This window comes from Manacus candei, unplaced genomic scaffold (genome assembly GCF_025592945.1).
Source record: "Manacus candei isolate 608988 ecotype Guabito, Panama unplaced genomic scaffold, ASM2559294v1 h1tg000046l, whole genome shotgun sequence".
Lineage (NCBI taxonomy): Eukaryota > Metazoa > Chordata > Aves > Passeriformes > Pipridae > Manacus > Manacus candei.
In genome coordinates, this window is record NW_026138094.1 from 9,981,182 (window position 1) to 10,000,000 (window position 18,819).

The 18,819-nt window shown below is 43.2% G+C and overlaps 1 protein-coding gene and 1 long non-coding RNA gene across 4 annotated transcripts in view; one reads left to right on the forward strand and one right to left on the reverse strand.

The window, feature by feature from the left end:
- Nucleotides 1-18,819, reverse strand: part of AKAP13 (A-kinase anchoring protein 13) — a 73,821-nt gene that overhangs the window by 8,322 nt on the left and 46,680 nt on the right. For 2 of the 3 annotated variants that reach the window (XM_051796681.1, XM_051796682.1), the window contains 19 exons: nucleotides 16,154-16,221; nucleotides 15,598-15,664; nucleotides 14,344-14,482; nucleotides 13,259-13,374; nucleotides 12,556-12,702; nucleotides 11,660-11,910; nucleotides 10,928-11,053; nucleotides 10,706-10,823; nucleotides 9,926-10,174; nucleotides 8,167-8,243; nucleotides 6,629-6,810; nucleotides 6,459-6,541; nucleotides 5,909-6,088; nucleotides 5,015-5,179; nucleotides 3,825-3,893; nucleotides 2,842-2,912; nucleotides 2,274-2,318; nucleotides 1,077-1,127; nucleotides 272-721 (listed from right to left, as the gene is read on the reverse strand). In XM_051796681.1, coding sequence (XP_051652641.1) covers nucleotides 272-721; nucleotides 1,077-1,127; nucleotides 2,274-2,318; nucleotides 2,842-2,912; nucleotides 3,825-3,893; nucleotides 5,015-5,179; nucleotides 5,909-6,088; nucleotides 6,459-6,541; nucleotides 6,629-6,810; nucleotides 8,167-8,243; nucleotides 9,926-10,174; nucleotides 10,706-10,823; nucleotides 10,928-11,053; nucleotides 11,660-11,910; nucleotides 12,556-12,702; nucleotides 13,259-13,374; nucleotides 14,344-14,482; nucleotides 15,598-15,664; nucleotides 16,154-16,221 — 2,654 coding nt within the window. The remainder of the gene's footprint in view (nucleotides 1-271; nucleotides 722-1,076; nucleotides 1,128-2,273; nucleotides 2,319-2,841; nucleotides 2,913-3,824; nucleotides 3,894-5,014; nucleotides 5,180-5,908; nucleotides 6,089-6,458; nucleotides 6,542-6,628; nucleotides 6,811-8,166; nucleotides 8,244-9,925; nucleotides 10,175-10,705; nucleotides 10,824-10,927; nucleotides 11,054-11,659; nucleotides 11,911-12,555; nucleotides 12,703-13,258; nucleotides 13,375-14,343; nucleotides 14,483-15,597; nucleotides 15,665-16,153; nucleotides 16,222-18,819) is intronic. The other variant, XM_051796683.1, reaches the window with a different exon arrangement.
- Nucleotides 12,605-15,226, forward strand: LOC127475190 (uncharacterized). Its single transcript, XR_007906125.1, has 2 exons — nucleotides 12,605-12,716; nucleotides 14,602-15,226. It is a non-coding gene; the product is annotated as an uncharacterized LOC127475190 (long non-coding RNA).

Below are 18,819 nucleotides of genomic sequence, written 5' to 3' on the forward strand. Positions count from 1 at the left end.
CTCAGCACTGGCCGGGCACCCCAAATACACCACGTTGCACCAACACTGGCAGTGCCTCAGCAGCTGAGGTGCAAGAAACACAGAGGTGCAAGAAACACAGCTCTGCACATCACATGCAAGGAAAGAGACAGTTTGAAATACCAGGCCCCCCGTGTCTAGGGCTGGTCTGGCACCAGTCTATCCCTGCAGGCATGCAGCTGGCCCAGGAGCTGGCTGGGAGCTCCCTGCAGGGCTCTGCTTCCCCAGGAGCCTGGCCCTTGGCATCATTTACCTGGTTGTGGTCAGGCTCCTGCCGCATTTGAGATAATCGCTCCATATCCTGCTTGAGCTGCACCTTCTCCCTCTCCAGCTGCTTCTGTGCCGTGCGAAGCCTCTCCAGGTCGAGCTGGTAGGCAGCCTTCTTCATCTGCAGCTCCTCTCGTTCCCGCTCCAGCTCCTGCCACCTTCTCTGGACCTGCTCCTCACGCTGGGCCAGTTGGGCCTCCTGCTCTGCCAGTTCCTTCTCCCGGACTTCCCATTCCTTCTCTCTCCTCCGCCTCTCCTCCTGGTGCTGTGTCTGCTGCTTCTTCAGGTTGGCCAACTCCTGGCGCTGCTTTTCTAGGTTGCGCTGCTTCTCCTGCTCCAGCAGCGAGGTCGGCCGGAAGAAGCTTCGGGTCAGAGCCCTCTCACTCAGAGCCAGCTTCTGGTCCTCAATGTAAGTGTCCTGCTGCAGCACAACACCCTGGGAGAGCAGGCACAGAAATCACTACAGCATCCTGAGGAGAGGCCCATCCCTGAAAACCCCAGGGTGCTGTACTGAACCCCTTCATCTCCCACCAAACTCACAGCGCAGCGCTGCTGCCTTACAGCTGGGCTACCAGAGGATGCTGAAAAGCATCTCCCCCAGCAGCTTCCCAAACTCAGGTCAGCACTGGTTCCCTTAGGCAGCAGCTCATTCCAACATTCCCAGCACACTGCTGTGGAATATCCAGCCATGCAGGGATGTGACAGGCAGAGGAGAAGGGCAGACAGGGGTGAAGCATGACTGGCAGCTCGGGCAAGCAGCAAGCAGAAGCAGGATGAAGGGCTAAGCCTACCTGCAAAGCACTGAGCAACTTATGGAGGCTGGTAATGGTTTGGAGGACCTGCTGCGAGAAAACAAAAGCATTGCTATTAGATCTCCCTGGGTGCTGGGGCAGGTGTACAGCACCCTCCTTCCCTCTGTGACCCACTGTGGTCTGACAAGCTGTACACCCACCCCTCTGCACCTTCCTTTTCCTCACTCTTCTCCTGCAATGACTGCATCGTCCCCCAGTACACCAATACATCCCTTGGACATCTCCCAGAGGTGCCTGGCATCACCTCCCTCCTTTCCCTAGCTGTCAGTGCAGCAGCTGAAGAAACATCTGCAGAAGTACCTAGTGGCACAGCCTTCATGAGAAGTCCCAGTTTGTCACTGCAAACCATTTCCCACAGCATCAGTTTGCTCAAGAACAAGCAGAGTAATTGGGATGAAACCCAACAATTCACTTAAAAATTTCAGGAAAAGAACTTCAAGGGGTGAAAAAAAACCTAGAAATCTTAAAATGAATGTGGACTATTTGTACTGTTCTCCATCAGCTGACCCCTACAAGTCCTACCGCCATTGGACAGAAAAGCTGCACTACAGCAGGCACACAAAAGCAGCAGGTGTGTTCTTGGAGGCTCTCCAAAAATACAGGTAAATGCAAACACCTTGTGAATCAACACAGAGCAACCTACTTTGGACTGATGCCCTATCCCCAATCTAGCCTACCTAAAATTTTCTCTGAATCTCTCATATCCTACAATTATTTTAAGAAGAAAAACCACTGCAGTATTTGCAGTAGTGATGTGATAGCCAGTATTAAGAGAGCTGCTTCTTATTGTGCCATTAATGCTAATTGGAAGTTATGAATGTGTATCAAAGGGAGAATAGAAATCTAATTGCCCCAATTCACTGCACCTGCAACATAAAATTAAACTCTCTCTGTCTGCAGATGCACAATAAATACAGCCCTGTGCATCCTGGTGGTAATTAACCCTTGCTGCCTATAATCAGCACATATCATCCTGCTGGCAAGCAGATGACAATCAGTGAATTCCCTGTCTGAACATTCAAGGTTAAACAAATAAATGACACAGTGGGTTCAGCTTAACGTATTTAAAAGTCTAGATGCGCTTCAGCAAATGAAATGTGTTTTCTTCTACATTATCACCTATTGAGACAAATTCTCTTCCCACTTAAAGGAAGGAAACAGCTGAGCAATTCTTACCTCGTTATTCCTTTTCAACATGAACATCAGATTAGCATTTCCACCCTATGATAAAAGTCACAAATTTAATATGAGGACAATGAGAAATCACAGCAAATGTAATTAGCTGAACTAATGACGTACCCATTAAACACCCCCCCCCACCTTTCATTCTGGGAGAATTCACACACTGTTTTTTAGGCAAGTTAAAATCATATACAATAAAATATTAATTAGGTAACATTTTGTAGTTATGTGATAGATTGATCTGCAGCAAGAATAGGTGCAAGGTTATAGTTGACCTTATAATTTCAATAATGATGCATAATTAAACACATGCTTTGGCTGTTCTGCAGACAGATGGTAGATAACTTGTGCCACTGAGGAATAAAAGTGATTTGCAATAGTTTTCAAGTCAGGATTTTAGCTACAGCAAAGTGGTTTTAGTTGCATACTTCCAATTTTATTTTATTTTTAACTTACTAGGATATATGTAATTGTCAAGAAATTTAGGCATTTTTCAAAACTAGAATTGTCACTTTCCTGCAACCTGAACTCAGTGCTAGCAGATAGATAAACCAAGCTGTACCTTCTTTAAAATGCTGTCTGATTCTGTTCTTCGAAGGTCCTGAGCGTCATCACCTTCATCTTTCGCTCCACCTAAAGGAAGAAGCCAGCATTGACACTGGTTATTCAACATCCTAAACCATGGATGAACTTGCTAAAGTCTGAGAAATTTAATACAGGAAACACATGTTTCAGAAAAGGGGACACAGAGCTACTGACACTTTAACTAAATGCATTTGCTCCTTAAATATACGGAACACGTCAGCACTACCAGAAAAAGTGGATGTGAATTTAGATTAAGAATGACTTTGGTTTCAGAGAATGTGCTGATAATTTCAGCACACTGCTATAAATTGGTGCTCTTTCTAGCCCCTGCACTGCCATCTACTACCACAGAATACTTGCTGAGAAGACATGAGGCAGAGTAAGAGCAGATGGAGGATGATAACAGAATCATATCAGGGTCTATTATTGCAGGTATAGTTTCAATGCCTCTCTTGTGCAAGTTAATTTACATCTGGGTCAGATACTGCTCTGTGACACCCTGTGTAATTCTATGCCAGCAATTTACCATTGATCTTAGTTATCAGAAACCTGGATCTTTAAAGGAAACCTGGACTTCTCTTTCTAACTTCCCCCTGGAAGACTCATATCAGTGCTCCCAAGCAGGACTGAACTGACCTGTGGGGACAGGAGGGCTGTAACCCTACCCCTGTGCTGCCCTTCTGCTCAGGAGTGGCAAAGGAGTGGCACAGACCTTCCATCCTCTAGCTCTTGCCAAGATTCCTGTACTCCTCTTGCCAGCTGAGATGCAGCCCATGGGGAAAACCCACACCTGCAGTGGTAACCTTCCAACTGCCACTGTTTTAATGATAAACAACTTTACATACACCTGAATCTGCATCAATGTGAAAGGCACCATACCTAGCGCAAAGGCACTCTCCCCCCCCACCCCCCAGGCAGGCTTTGCTATTAAAGGCTGACCCTCAAGTCCTCCTAACAGACCTTCTCTCCTGCGCCACGTCCTGGGACCTTCCACCTCTTTGCAGGAGGAAACACCTCCCTTCTGCTTTGCTGGAGGGGAGAACGAAGGGGAGTCAGGTTATAAGCTTTGCCCGAGGTTTCACAGGTTGTGAACAGAAGAACTGGAGGTGAATGCCAGGTTTCATACCTCCTGGTCTTCAGCTGAACAAACAGGCCCTGCATTCTTTTCCCCAAAGCTCCCAAGACCCTACAACTACTGAATTAAAATCTAATTCAAAAGAGGGTATTTCTACAGAAAACCTAGAGCTGGGGAATGAACAGCCTGAGGTTGTCCCATTCATCATTGCAACAGAGAGGCACAACCCTAAACAAACCCCTCCGGTGTGAATATATTTGTCATTATGATGACAAGGCCTGTGAAGGGTTTTGCAGCTTTCCAATAGAGCTGGGAAAGCCTCTACATATTTCTCATGTCTGACTGTCTGGAGCTAACACTGCTCCTTTAATGCAGGAGGTCAGACAAGGTCCAACGATCCCAGTGCTGAGACAGACACCAGCACAGCAAAACTGGTTGTATTGGGAGTGTGAGTGAGACCACAGAGAAAGGAATTTGAGGACAGGGAAGTTTCTGATGACTTGGGCAAAGAAAGAGAGCATTGGGAAGCAGCCAACTATGCAGCTGAAATAAATAGTCACACATTTCTTTGGGAGAGACTTAATTGCACGAATAACACATGCAGTTGTAGGTGGAAAACAAATGCATAGAGAGCAGAGACAGGGGAGAAGGTGTTTGATTCAGCAATATCCTCATCCATTTGCAAATGCAACAGCACCAGGCTCCTGCTGGAAGATAAGTGAAGAACAAAGAACAGAGCTGTAGATATTACAATAATAACACGAAGAAACTAATTTATTGAGAAGCCAAACGTTTCCATGTGGCACATAAGTATAAGAGTACGGATGAGTTAGAGAGAACACAGAGAGAAAGGAGTGAAGAATTCAGATGTTTAATCCTTGTGTAGCCACAGGTCCTCAGCTGCCATCATTCTACCTGTACGTAGACTTTTCTCCTAATCTGTGATTTAATCTATCAACTATTATTGGAGAGGAGCTGTGAAACCCAAATCACCAGCTGAAGTCCTTCTGAAGCAAGAGGATATGATGACATGTATTAGGAACAAATTCTGGTGTGCACACACGTAACTACTCACCCTTGGAAGCGTTCATCTGATGACTGTCAAATCCTCCAAAAGTTTCTGCCCTTCTAGGAAGAGAGACGGGGCCAACTCCTCCTTCCTGTTCCATGGCAGTGCTGCTGACCTGCTGTCCAAGGGCAGTGCCCAGGCTCCTGTTCACCAGGTCTTGCAGCAGTTCGACTGATAAAAAAGCAACAAAGTCTTTGTTAACCACCTCAGGCTTCTGAGCTATTTTCTTCACTGCTTGAGCTCAGGTCAGAAATTCACATACTTTGCTGGGCCAAGAGCCTGTGTTTCTGTGACAATGGTATGAATAGTACGCATTGCTCCTGCAAAAACTCAGTCTGCCTGACCATTAACTCCAATTCCTGGAGCTCTGCACAGCTTACACCTCCCTCTCTTCCTCCAGGCAACCTGATATGCTCTGACAACAGCATCTTATAATTTTTAGCCTCTTTAAAAATCACACTGGAAAGCTGACTGAGTTTCCATCTACCCTTGCTTTTGTCGATGGACTTGACTGTCCCTTGCAGGCATCACAAGTGCCTGCTGGAACCCAAGCCCCACTCTTACATCTTGCTGAGACTGAAGCACAGCAAAAAGCCTGGATGGTCCAAATTTCAGCCAAGGATAAATACTGTGCTGCTCCTGACCCCAAAGCAGGTTCAATGCGTGGTTGTTCTCTGTGCTGATTTTTCTGCCTTCTTTCAACACTCATCTGCTTCCTTTCCTGATCCTCATGACCTGTCCCTGAGACAATATCGTGAGTAGCATTATCTCCTCATCTGTGCTGCTATTCTGACAAAGAGAAGACTTCCCCTGCGAGACTAGTGCTTGAGAACTGACACTTTCACTGAAGCCGAAGGGTCTGTTGGTTACTGTAATTTACATGTCACCTGACTGGCTCACCTTCATTTATTGCTGTTTTCATAATGGCCTCTCCTTTCGGAGCCTCTTCTGTGTTGGCTCTGAAGAGCAGCCTGGAGCCTGGCATCTCCTCCTGCACAGAACTGTCTGCCATGTCCCGGAAGATCTTCGTCTTCTCCTCCAGCAAGAGCAAGATCTGCTTATCCTTCTGCTGAAGTTGTTCTGTGGGGGTGAACAGAAAACAAGAGATGAAGACAGAAAATAAAAGCTTCGTCAAGGAAACCTGAGCGATTCCTGAGATACTGGCCCCATCTAGTGGAACCTGACAGTATGTGCTGGGTTTGGCAGCACATACTCTGACACAGTATGACCATGCCCTGCACAATCCATGCACAGCACGGGCACCCAGCAGGTTCAGAACAAAAATAATGCAGGGAAGGTGAGCCACAAACCAGGATTACAATTATTTGCTGGATGTACGGCTTTCACTCATTTAAAAAATATTGTAGTTCAACCACAAAACCCAAATCAAAAATTCCTGTACATTTTTCCAAAACCACTCCCCAGTTCTGTCCCAGGCAGGATTTTTTACCTTTCAGTCCTCTCAGTTTTGCATCAGACAATTTCTTTTCGAACTCAGACTCACAAGGGACTCCTTCATCTTCATCTCTATCCCTGGACAGGAGACAGGGATAGGCTTGATTATCACAGGAACACAACCATGTGCACCACCTGCCTCCCAAGAACAGCTGGGTAGCTTACATGGTGTTCATTGTGTCCTGAATTATCTGTATCCAGCCGTTACGTTCTTCTTTGGAGCTGGCATGGACTTCCACCATTTCGGGATCTTTTCCGCCCATGCTGATCAGGAACAAACCTTTCTCTTCATGAGCCACTTCCCGTACTATCAACTTCTTCAGAGAGATCACAGTGGATTTCTGGTCCTTCAGATGGAAAGAAATGGGTGAAGAGGGTGAACAGTGCTACTTTCCAAGTGTAAACTAGCATTGAAAAGGTCCCAATAAACCACAGCACTACATCTCTCAGGCTGTAAACATTTTCTGAACCTATTGGCTAATTAAAAAAAATAAATTATTTTAATGGGGTCAAACAACAGGGAAGGGTTTGCTTTCCTCCGACAGTTCTGCAGGAAAAGCAATTTCACCTCATTCCACTTCAACAAAGAATTAATTTAGAATTGACTTTGTGGTTTTGTAAACTCTACCATATTTTGCTCTGATCTCACTTCCTCCTGCCCACGCTCTCCCTGTCATTAATATCACAGCTCCTTACACTTGGTGCAGCTTGCTAGCGCCTGCTTCACACACAGTATCTTCATGATCTCTCTCTAGGATAGAATAACATCTTGTTTTCAAATGCCACAAAACCTCTGCTGTTCTCAGAAGCTCACAGCTGACTCCTGTGTGAGAACTGGTGTGTAAGATGCTGTTCACTGTGTGTTATGGTATCTGTGTAATCAGCCTGCTGGGTTACAACGTCCCTTTGCTGCTGTGTCATCTGCACACGAGTCAACCCCTTTGTGCACTATACCAGTTGCTACAAGTGGGGTGATTTGGTAGAGGTCCACTAGCAGGACTTGTGTGCAAATCAGCTTCTCCTGTGTAGGGCACTGAGCCCGTGCAGAGGGTTGGTGGAATTGCAATAACAAATTAACAGCTTTCAAAATGCTCAAAGAGTGGAAAGGTCACAAGGTTTAGCCAGTCTAGACCATGCCTGGAAGGTACAGCCCAACAGACTCCATTAGGCAATAGGTTTTCTTTAGCAGGTCAGTGTGCCCAGCCCTTTTCAGGGGCCTGCCCTCAAATGCTAGTGTTTTTGCTCTTGTGCATTACAAATATATTTCTCTGACGTTTATTTTCCAGCTGTTCTGTTGAATTTACTGCACTTGCACTTCACCTCACCATCCCCCACAGCAGCCCACAATGTATTAGGACATCTCCTTCTGCTAAGGTTCATTTTTACAATGTTTGCATTATCTCCTTGCCCCCTCCCGCCCCAACCACTGCTTCCATGTGCACAAACTGAAAGGCACAAGTGTATCGAGTGACAGGCAGCTTTTCAAGGCCAATTATCAGCTGTGCCAAGGCACTGCACAACGGGGAGGTGGGGCATGAAGACATGTTTTCCTGTCAGAAAGAATGGAGTCTGCTCAGCAAACAAAAATGTTGGGAGCAAGAAAATTGAGTTGTTTAGCAGACAAATGGCTGGCTTTGCTGCACAACACACATCACGGGTCTCTCACATAGAAAAGGAAGAAGGAGAAGAGGTTGAAGTCTTACCAGTGAGGCAAACACATACTTCTGGTCCTTCTCCTGAAGGAACACGAGCATGTCAGAGAGGAGAACAGCCTGGACTTCTGCAAAAGAAGCAGCATAACAGTAAGTATAACCGCACAACCCACCCCAAAACAGATTTCTTGTAATAACATCAGTGCTGGGGAGCAGCAGGGCTGGTTTTACAAATGCTGGAAGCAGGATCAACCTCCCAGTTAGCAGGAGAAGCAGGGGCAGCTCCTGGAGATGCCAAGTCAGGTTAGCTCTGAACTGACTTTGCATTAAGCAGAACAAATCAGTGCCTGGAAAACCTGCAGGATTTGCTCTCGTCTGTCTGAGCAGGGGTGCTCCCCTCCTGCCACATGCTCACTAGCAGTTAAGACGTGGGCATAACAGCGAAAGCCAGAGACGTTTACTCAATAGAACCTCTGTTTTCTCAAACAATCAATATTTTAGCCCTTGAGCAAAATATCTGCGCAGGAAGTTTTGGGTTTTATGGTTCTCTTGATGAGTGGTTTGCAGAGTGTAAATTATCATGCAATAACAACATTTGTCAGCTGCAGTTTCTTTCCGAGGAAATACTGACTTCAGGAGCCACCACTAATTCTGCTCTCAGACAAACACAACTCTTGTCGACTCCGAGGGGAGCCGAGACACAGGACCTGGTTTTCTTTCATGGGAGAAGGAAGCACAACCTCAAGCCAACAGAGGCTTTTAAATCAGTCTTTTCCCAGAGTGCACATACAGCTTTCCAAGTCTCCTAATGACATATCATAAAGTTGCACAGCAACTACCAAGTGTAGTGCCCCACCCAGACCCTTCGGTACAAAGAGTTTTTGTGTAATGTACTTGGGAAATCTTGTGACAGAGAGGAAGCAAACCAGAAAGTTAAATCATCCCATGGGTAAATCCTTCCATTCTGTTTTCAGAAGACAGGATCCATTCCAGAGAAAAGAACCACGAAACTTTAAGCAAAGCTGCAAAATTAAATCCAAGCTCTGTGAGGTTTGCAAAAGGTGCCATTTGATTCTCTTTTTCTCTGTTCTGTGCACTTTGCAAGAGGGGAAATACTAAAACCCTCTAAGAAACGTTCTTCCTCTAAGTCTCTGTGCTGCATTTAAAATCCTGCAAAGCAGCCTGACTATAAGAACAAGCTGCTCTCCCTGGGTCTGCAGCTTGCCTGCAGGACCTGCTTTCCCTAGGAGTTTGCACTACAGACATGTTTATGCATCTCTATCACTAAGAAATGCAAATGGAGACAGTGCTTATCACAGGATTTCACAACAGCAGCATAACTTGCTTCATCAATCATCTAAAGGCAATAGTAGTCTCGGGTGCCTAGAAATCATCTGTAAACTTCCTCTTTCCAAAACCTCGAAATAAATCATACCCTGTATGGAATTCTATGTTATCACTGCCTCCCTGCACAGCACAGCACTAGGCTCCCAGTCCCCGTTCTTGCCCACAGACTGTAATTTAATCAGCTAATGCTGGAAGGGGAGAAGGAAAACCCAGCCTTCCTGCCAAGCCTGAGAGACAGCCCTGTCTGCTCTTACTGCTGCCATGGTCCCAGCTGAAGGATTCCTTGGGAGAGTTAGTGTTTAATTCAGGGGAGAACTTCAGTGCACAGCACCTAAAAAAAAACTACTTCCACCTAACAAACAAAAAGCAATTCAAGAAAACACTGACCCAACAAGAGGCAGCTGCAGGGACACCAGAGCCTCTCCTGAACAGTTTGCGTCAGCAGAAGGCAGGACAGTCTCACCTTTTAGCCGTCCAGCTGCACTTCTTAGTGAAACAGGCCCATCTCGGATGAGTTTCCGATGCCTCAAGTCCTCTCTTGCAAACATCTGGCCACTCTTCATCCTCATGATGGACTTGCTGTCCGTCCGGTTGTAAATCTCACCAAGACGCATTTTCTTCTCATAATTGCTGACTTTGCTGTTGACTGCAGCAATCACATCTTTAACGAGGTTTAATGACTGAGTCAAGTCTTCATGTTCCACTTCGTTTTCTTTAAAAAAGAAACAGAGAGGCCTCGATTTCACTTCATCTTTGTGGAGTCTAACTTCCCAGTTTTACTTCCTTCCTTCCTCTTCTCCCTCTCAAATTCCAGCATTATAACTTTGTAATATTTAAATAAGACAGGATGCATTTTTTCCCCTTAAGGAGAGTTTCACAAAACCTTTCACATATATGTGGTTGAGGTTGGGGACTATTCCAATATACTTTGCATATGAGTGAGTATGGATGAAATACACAAATTAATCACATATTTTAGCCATTACCACAAAAAAAGCAAGCTGGGAAACTTTGGAGCCTAAGCATGTTGCTTCATAATTAGCTACAGACAGACTTAACTAAATCAAGGTACCTGAACAACTAATCCTAAATGTAGATATGGAACTGAGTTATCTCGTTACAACTGCACAAGACAACAATGACTGGATTACCTGGTAAGAGAATCTGCTTCAGCTGAAAAGGATCAAAAAAATTTACACTGGATGAACAAATACACAGTTAGAATAAAGGAACTGATCCCTACCTTTGGTGTACTGCAGTATCCTTTGTAAAAGGACAGGGTACTTTGTGATTCTCTGCGTTACCAACAGGATACATTCAGGAATCCCAAGACGCCTCACCAGGGAGCTGCTCATTTTTTTCTAAGGAATAAAGGCAAAAATTTAATTTCTGTAGCAAAATGGTCACCATAGTGCAGGAAGGAGATGCTTTTTCCATTGACTATGTCTGTCCTACCAGATCCTACCTTGACAAATGCCTGAAACCGCTTGTCCTTGGAGTACAGATCTTTGAAGTAATTGACTGCCTCGTTGTGATGCCCACAGAATTTGCCGTAGGTTTTCTTCATTCGCTCGGCGCTGTCACCAGAGAACTGCAAGACATGAGACACAGAGCTCCAATCTGCACTGAGCTCCTGGTGTGATATCCCAGCAGTGCCTGCCAGCCTCTCAAAAGAATCTGATGAAACTAAATTAGTCCAAAGCATCCTGAATCAAGCAAGCAGATCTCCAGAAAGGAAAAGAGCTGATTTAGGGAATTTACTGAGTTCACACCTACAGCAGAATTTGGGATTCTACTCACAGGGCTTAACAGACAAAAAGAAGGCAGAAACCATGGATAAAGAAAAGTAAAATGACCCACCCAAAGTTAAACAGCAGGTCAGTAACGTAGCCAAGAGACACACTGAGCATATTTTGCTGTGAGCTCCTGCCTACACTCTAGGCTATAGTCGGACTGTTTTGTGCCTGTCAGCAAATGCTTCTCTTTCCCACAAAATGAACTAAATTAATTTTCAACAGTGGACCTTCGTCTGAAAGAGCAAAAAGTGCCTAAAAAAAGCAGAGGCAGAGATTCTTACATGTGGGAAGAGTAAAGGTGCCATCAGCTGTGATTATCTGACAGGCACAAACAGGAGGGAAGGAAAAGTGCCTGGTTTCCAGCTGTGTTCTCAGAACTGCAAGCATTTTCCAGCACTTACTTGATTCACTAGGATGTCACCTATCCTCTTGATAACAAAGTTCTTTTCACTTTTGTCTGCCAATGACTCCTTCTTCCTTTCCAGAATCCGCTGGAAAAAGTTACTGTGGATTTGCAGCAAGTTTTCCAGGCAGGGAAAGATCTTGTCAATGACTTGTTGATCATACTGCAGCTCCTTCAACATCGCTGCGCTGTACACATCGTTCATGATCTTCAGGGTGCGGACATGATGCATTTCTGTCTGCATTAGCTCTGTATAGGATGGGGACAAGGTCAAAACCAAGGTCACTGTGGAGTTCATGGGTTACAGCACAAGGAAAAGCTGCCAGGAGAAAGCTCTTCCATAATTGGGCTTCTCTCTGGTTTCAGAAAATTTTATGTCAGCTATTGAAACATCAATCAATAGCTTCATGTATGAGAGAAAAAGTGAGAGAAATAGTTTCACATGTAAAAGCAGGGCAGAGGAATCTCACAATAAAGAGCTTTGGACACTGAAGTCTGAACCTTCAGCCCTGGTATCTGCTCCTTCCTAACTCACTGGCAGCCTCAGCATACTGCCCTTTTGCCACAGAGGCTGGTTCCTGAACCTGTCAGGAGAAGACTTCCCAGCTACCTGCTCTGCTGTAACGGAGTTTAAATGTCATCAGCAGACAAACAAGGGAGGCAGTTTCTGGGAATTTTTCATGGCTTCTGGATATGGGAATTGCAAAAAAAAAAGCCTTCGCAGAATACATTACATTTTTAAGAACTGCAAGAATGAAACTATGGTTTCTAAGGAAACCAACTCAATGTTTCCTGACCTAAAGTTCAGTGACCTAAAGTTTCCCAAATCCATGCATGTGGGAACATCAAGAAGCTATCTAAAACAAGTGAAAAATGAAGATGCAGGTATCTCACCATAAATGACATCTTGCCGTTTGACAACATCTTTGTTTTGCTGCTGTAGGAACTTGCTGTCCACTACTTGGCTCCAGGACTCTGCCTCCAGCTGCTTGGAATCTAATTCCAGTTCTCCCATGAGCTGTCCTTCATTCATGTCCGCTCCTTCACAAAGCAATGTAAGTGCCATTAAGATGTGGGTAACTTGTCCTGTTAGAGATTCCTGTCTATTCATTTAGGTTTAGGCATTGTCTGTCACACCACAGACACCACACACATTCTCCTTTCCTGACACAAATGATCATATACCACGTAAGGACAAGGTTATGAAAAGCACTTTTAAAGATTATTTCTTAGTTGCAAAGAACTAGTTGGCCATTTTCACACAGACCAAATTCTAGCTCAGATAATGTATTCAAATGCTGCAATGAAACAACATTGCAGATAAAAAAACCACAGTAGAAGAGGAAATGTTTTTCCCTGAGCTAAATTCCAAGTAACTCAACTGTAACTGAAACCTTCTAAATGTTTTCCCACAATTCAACAAGCTAAAGTAATTAATATGTGGGGCTTTGTTTATCATGCTGATATTCTAAGATTAAAATAAATGCACATTAATTGTCCATTAGAAAGGAGGACACTTGTTGAAAATGGATTTTGTATTTCTGGAAAGCAGCACTGAGACCTTCCTTTTGCCATAAATGCCATGGGGATCTGTTACCTTCATCAACCAGTGACTCCATGGATTCATTCACCCGGCTGATTTTATGTAAGGAGTCTGTTGACTGCGACAGGAATTTCCAAGTGTGTATTAAGTTGTCATCGTTCCCAACTCTGCTGAAAAACAGAACGTACAATATTGTTTATGACATAAAAAAACCCAGCCAAATGTACTTTCAAATAACCAGAAGAAATGCATTTTAAATACGAATTGGAAAAAAAAAGCGAGCACTGCGTGATTACATACAGAAATGTGCTTTTGTTAGTTGTTTTCTAACTACCCTCTGGGGCTCAAGAAGCTGTAAGAGGTACAGCTCTTAGTGCTGGTGCTTCTTCTATAAAGAATCACACCTGAGGTTTTATGGTTTGGATAACTCCATTTCCACTACTTTCCATTTTAGTCACATCCCATCCTCACTGCCCTTGCTGCAAGCAGTGCAAAAAATGCAACACCAAAGGCTATACAAGAGTCCTTATCATTAGCTCTGAGAAAGATGAGAAAAATGGACTGAAAAAATTTCACCATGACTAGCCAGGGCATTCAAACTGCCCAGAACATGCCAGTCCATGCTACTGCCTCATGTGTAGAACTGCTCAAAATGCAGGTAGGGTAGGAACCATAAACTAGATTTTCTTCTATGATTTTTTTTTTTAATTAATTACTTATAACGCAGTCCAAACCCACCAGGCAGACTGCAGCTCTATGCCTTCACCCCTATTGTCATGGACACAAAAGTTAATACAATACCTGAGCTGCAAATGTGTGCTTGCACAGTATCCAGCCTAAGGCAAGGGAATTTCCTCCTGGATCCCAGAGCATCTCTATGAAGTGGCCTTGAATCTAACCAGGCCAACTCAGACTCCTCTGAACTCATGCTATGACTAAACTAACCCAGGCAATCTGATTGTGCAGAAGACACCTGAAGGTATCACACATAACATGGGTATTTCTGGCTTTGTGAACCTCTTCTGTACTTTTAGCACAAATCATAGTCCATGAATCTATTTTCAGTGAGATCTGAACTTCGTTACATTAACAGTGTCAGGTAACACACGGGGGATCAGGTGTCCAGGGAGAAACCTTACCCTGCAATGTTCTGTATCGAGACACTTTTAGAAAGTGCCGTAGGCTGCTGTGATGATCTCCTGCTGTTGAACATTGAGGTGACAGTGCTTTCATCAGGAGCAAGGATTGCTGAGCGAGGGCGCTCCTTGGGCTGTGAGCCTGGAAGGGAAGGGTCAGAGAGGAGTCAGGCCGTGTAACTGCCTTAACTGCTGCTAACCGTGATGGTGATGATGACTTAAAGGATCCAGGCACTAAAATTCACTTCCTTATTGTTCTAGAATCATCACCAGGGGATCTCAGCAGTTAAAACCAGCCACAGGAAGGAAAGAACATGGATCCCTGTGCAGAACTGACTGCACTGCACTACGCCTAAAATTCCTAGGTGGGATCTGCAAGTCCAGAAACATATACTTGGGAAACTGAATTCAATTTTATGTGATAAATAATCATATGTTTTAATCTACTCTGTTGCTTTGTCACTCCCCTGGGCCTGTAATTATATGCATCTTGCTGCTTCTGGTCAGACTTTTTGAGAAGGTTTCTCTATCAGTATGTGCCACAGAGAAATGATAATCCTTATTTCATTATACTATCATTATAGTTATACTATCATTATAGATTACTTTTAACTAATCTTTCATATTAATTCCAGATTTTTCCTTCTTCAGATGCATTTCTGCTTTCTGGAGTGACATCTCTGATAAATAACACAGTGATTACAACTGTATCATGCAGTGTGGTTCCATATAGAGATCTCCAAGCTATCACTTATCAAATTATGGCACTATAAAACCCCATTTGGGCTATTTCATGCCTATTCTATACCCTTGGTCACACTGTACTGCAAAGTCAGGAAAACTTTGTCAGCATTCCTCCTATTCAAAATTAAACTTTTTATTTTGACTACCTCAAAGCCTAAGACTATTTAATTAAAACAAAAATAAATGTATTTTGAATAAACATCCTCTCCACAGGCTGCATCTTCCAGATTTTGTGGTCTTACCAGCTGTAGGCATCAGCAAGCTACACCGGTCAAGTGGTTATTTTAAATCTGAGATAACTTTACGTCTGCTGAAAGCTACATGGCCACTGCAGAAGCAGATGAACTCTGTACAACTTCAGTACAACTTCTGAAATCTCAAATATTGCTTACCACACGCAGAGGATGCTCTCATCCCTGCTTTGATAAACACTTATCTTTCGTAATATCAAGTTAGCAGTTGTCAGAACAGTTAAGAACATCACCAAAGGAGAGGGAAAGGAAGTTTTCTTACTTTTGTTTCTCATGGTTACTGTGGGTAACGAAGAGGTATCATGTGCCTGCAGCATCCCTCTCTGTGGCTGAAAGAAAAATGAATTTCACTGTAATTTCTTCCTCCTTTTTCCCAGTAATTTGTTCCATATAACTAAATTTAAAAAGTTATGCTTTTCTGAATCCTCTCAGAACAGATCAGTTTTTGGCTGTACATGTATTTTTAAACATATATATATATATGTATATATTTATTTATTTCCCCCACCACCATTGAAATGGGAAAAATAACAGATGGAGAAATAGGAAAATGAGAAAGTGCTGATAGTACTGAAGAGAACTGAAAATCATACTTGTATAAACATTATTTATCTTGGAGAACCAGGTTCCTTGCATTTGAGGTAAGCACAAACTTTGTGTGTTCCTTATATAAACGACATATTTAATAGTTTTCACGTAGGGCACAGTGCCTGAAGTTCTTTCCAACAAGCTGGAAACTTTGTGACATATAATAGAAGATGTTATATATCTGCATAAACTTTTTTTGTTTATTCAGTAGAGTACATGAACTCTCTTACCTTCATTTTGACCTTTGCACAAGAAGCAAAACTCTCCTTACAGCCTTTGTGAACAATTGCATTGCAGTCTGTCAAAAGTAAAAAACCCAACCAATTAAACAAAACCACACAGAAAACAGGTCAGTTTTCACCATTTGTAATCTGAACTGTTAATTTACACAACTGAGAATTAGAACTTTCAAGTATCATTGTGGTTTACACGAGTAGCTACAAATACTGAGAGACAAGCTCCTCTCCAGGATAATTAGCCTTTTGTTTGTTAATAAGATTTCCTCAAGGAATTTAACAGGAAATTCTGTTTAAAAATCAATGCAAGGTTGAGCTGCCAGGGGTCTTAACCAGTGGGTCTTAAATTAAAGAAAAAAAAAAGGAAAGAAAAATGATGGCATTATTACTCTGAAAGTAAGGTGGAAAGCTGAAGCAGGAGATGGAAACAGAAACCAATTGTAGGGTCAATATTTTCTCTGAGAACAGAAATACTGTTCTCATCAAAACACGGACTGTGAGATCCAAAAGACAGGAAAATTCATTTACACAAACTCAGACATCACAGGCAAGATCTACAGCACAGAAACCCACAGGGTTTTACTAAAGAGTTACCAGAAGAAGTAACAGGACCATGTGTCAGGTGACCATGTCCGGGAGGTTGGGACTTCCTGCTGAAAACTGCACTGAAGACACCGTTTTGGTTGGAAACCACAGCACCCACCAGTCCAAAGACCATCATGCTTTAAACCCCAGCCTTTGCTGCTTACAAGCCAGAGCAAAAGCTATGTGGTTTTTTGGAGTCTGCCCATGATCTCTGCCAGCAGATTTCTGGGAAAGGACGATTAAAACTACTTTTTTTTTTTTCCATAATAATTGATAATAGGGTTTGAGGCTGTAACTCTTTCAGCAGATAAAAGATCACAACTCAAATGCTCTCAGATGAGATTCAGTAGCTTAGAGAAAATTATTTCCACTCATTCATGAAAACACTAACACAGATAATGAATTGTACTTTAGATGTAAGTTACACTGTAAGCGTGAAGTTCAGAATTATTTCTTGAAAAAATAAGAAAGGAAAAAATTCCATGTCCAGAATGACAATTTGTGCTAACATTCCTAGTATTTTTTACATTTAGGCCTACTTAACAAAAGCCAGTAATTCTGATATTTTGACAGAGATAAGGGTAAGGCTGTAGGGTGTTCCTATTCTGTCATCTCACAGTTTCCTGTGCAAGAAAGACAGAACAAAGAAACCTGCGTGTTCTTGCAGAAACCCACAAGCACTATCATTTTTTCAGATCGAACAAGGAAGTGGGGCAGAACCTGCTTCTGGTGCACAAAGACAGGCAGCAAGACAATTCAGAATCATTAAATTCACACTTCAGGCCTTGAAAGCCTGAAGGCAGCTCTTTAGTATGTATCATTTGGTAATTCAATATCTGGATTTTTTAGATTGAAAAATCTGGTTTCAGGGACTTTTATCTCACCTATTCAACTCTTCAGCAGGCAGGAAGTTCCTCCAACTCCTCTATATCACTAGTATTAATAATTAAAACCCCCAAAAGCTTATTTTCTGCATTATTGATAGTAAAAAAAAAAAAAAAAAAAAAGACCAGGCAGGAAGCTATTAAAAGTTAGGCTTTTTTGCTTGCCCATTTGTTTCACAGTATTCTCAATCTTTTAGCATTGACTAGCTGTTTCAGGAAGCTGGGGGGGGCATCACTGAAAAGCTGAGACATTGTTTTAAAATAATCCAGTGCTTAAAAAGGCATTAAGAAAGAGCAGTGATGCTCACTAGTTTGCAACAGCACAGGAATAACAGAGCCTCTGTTGCTGGTTATCCACAATTTCCAAAGCATCTGATAGTTGATTTTAAGATGCAACAGGAGGAAGGAGCACTCTCAGATGTGAGATTTCAACCTGGGCCCTCATCAAACCTTCCTCATGGCATTCGTTTCTTGTCCAGTGCAGAACAGTTACAATAATTCTCCATCATATCTTGGAAAAAAGGAAGGAATACCTATGCTAAAACATATGACACTGTTGGGTTATTTTAACTCATTAGAATATAGAGAAAATTAAATTTGGATATATTTGACTTTCTAAGTGGCTTCAGAAGCCAAAGAAAGTTGAGTGGGGAAAGGGAGAGAATGCATTTGAGAGCTTGTAACTGTTGATGTTTTCCATTTCCCATCAGGCTGACACAGAGTGTGTTTCATGCAAACAACTTTGCTGAAATCTCTTCCAGGAAACTCGGAACTGCCATTCGGGATTCAGCTGGCTGCCCCTTCCCCTGCTCACATCTACCAGGAGGAACAGAGGACTCCAGCCTGGGAGCAGTTCCCATAAATGCTTTGACTTATCTCTAGGCTAGTGGAGTAAAAAATTACTAATAGTGAGGAAAGAAGAGCCCTGAGCTGCAGTGGGAAAAAGACATTTTTGTCTTCTTATTCTACAGCTTTGGGCAGCACTCTGGGCTCGACCACACAAACTCTGCTGACCTTATCAAGCTACAGGCATGAGAAACTGTGTGATAAGAAAAGAGAACAAAATCACTAATCTGGCAGAAACCCTCAGATGTGTTTCCTGTCCTGCCTGGACTGTAGTGCACGTACCTCACACACACACAGGTAGCTGCCATTTGACCTGTGATGCAATTTCTTGTAAAAAGGGAGAAG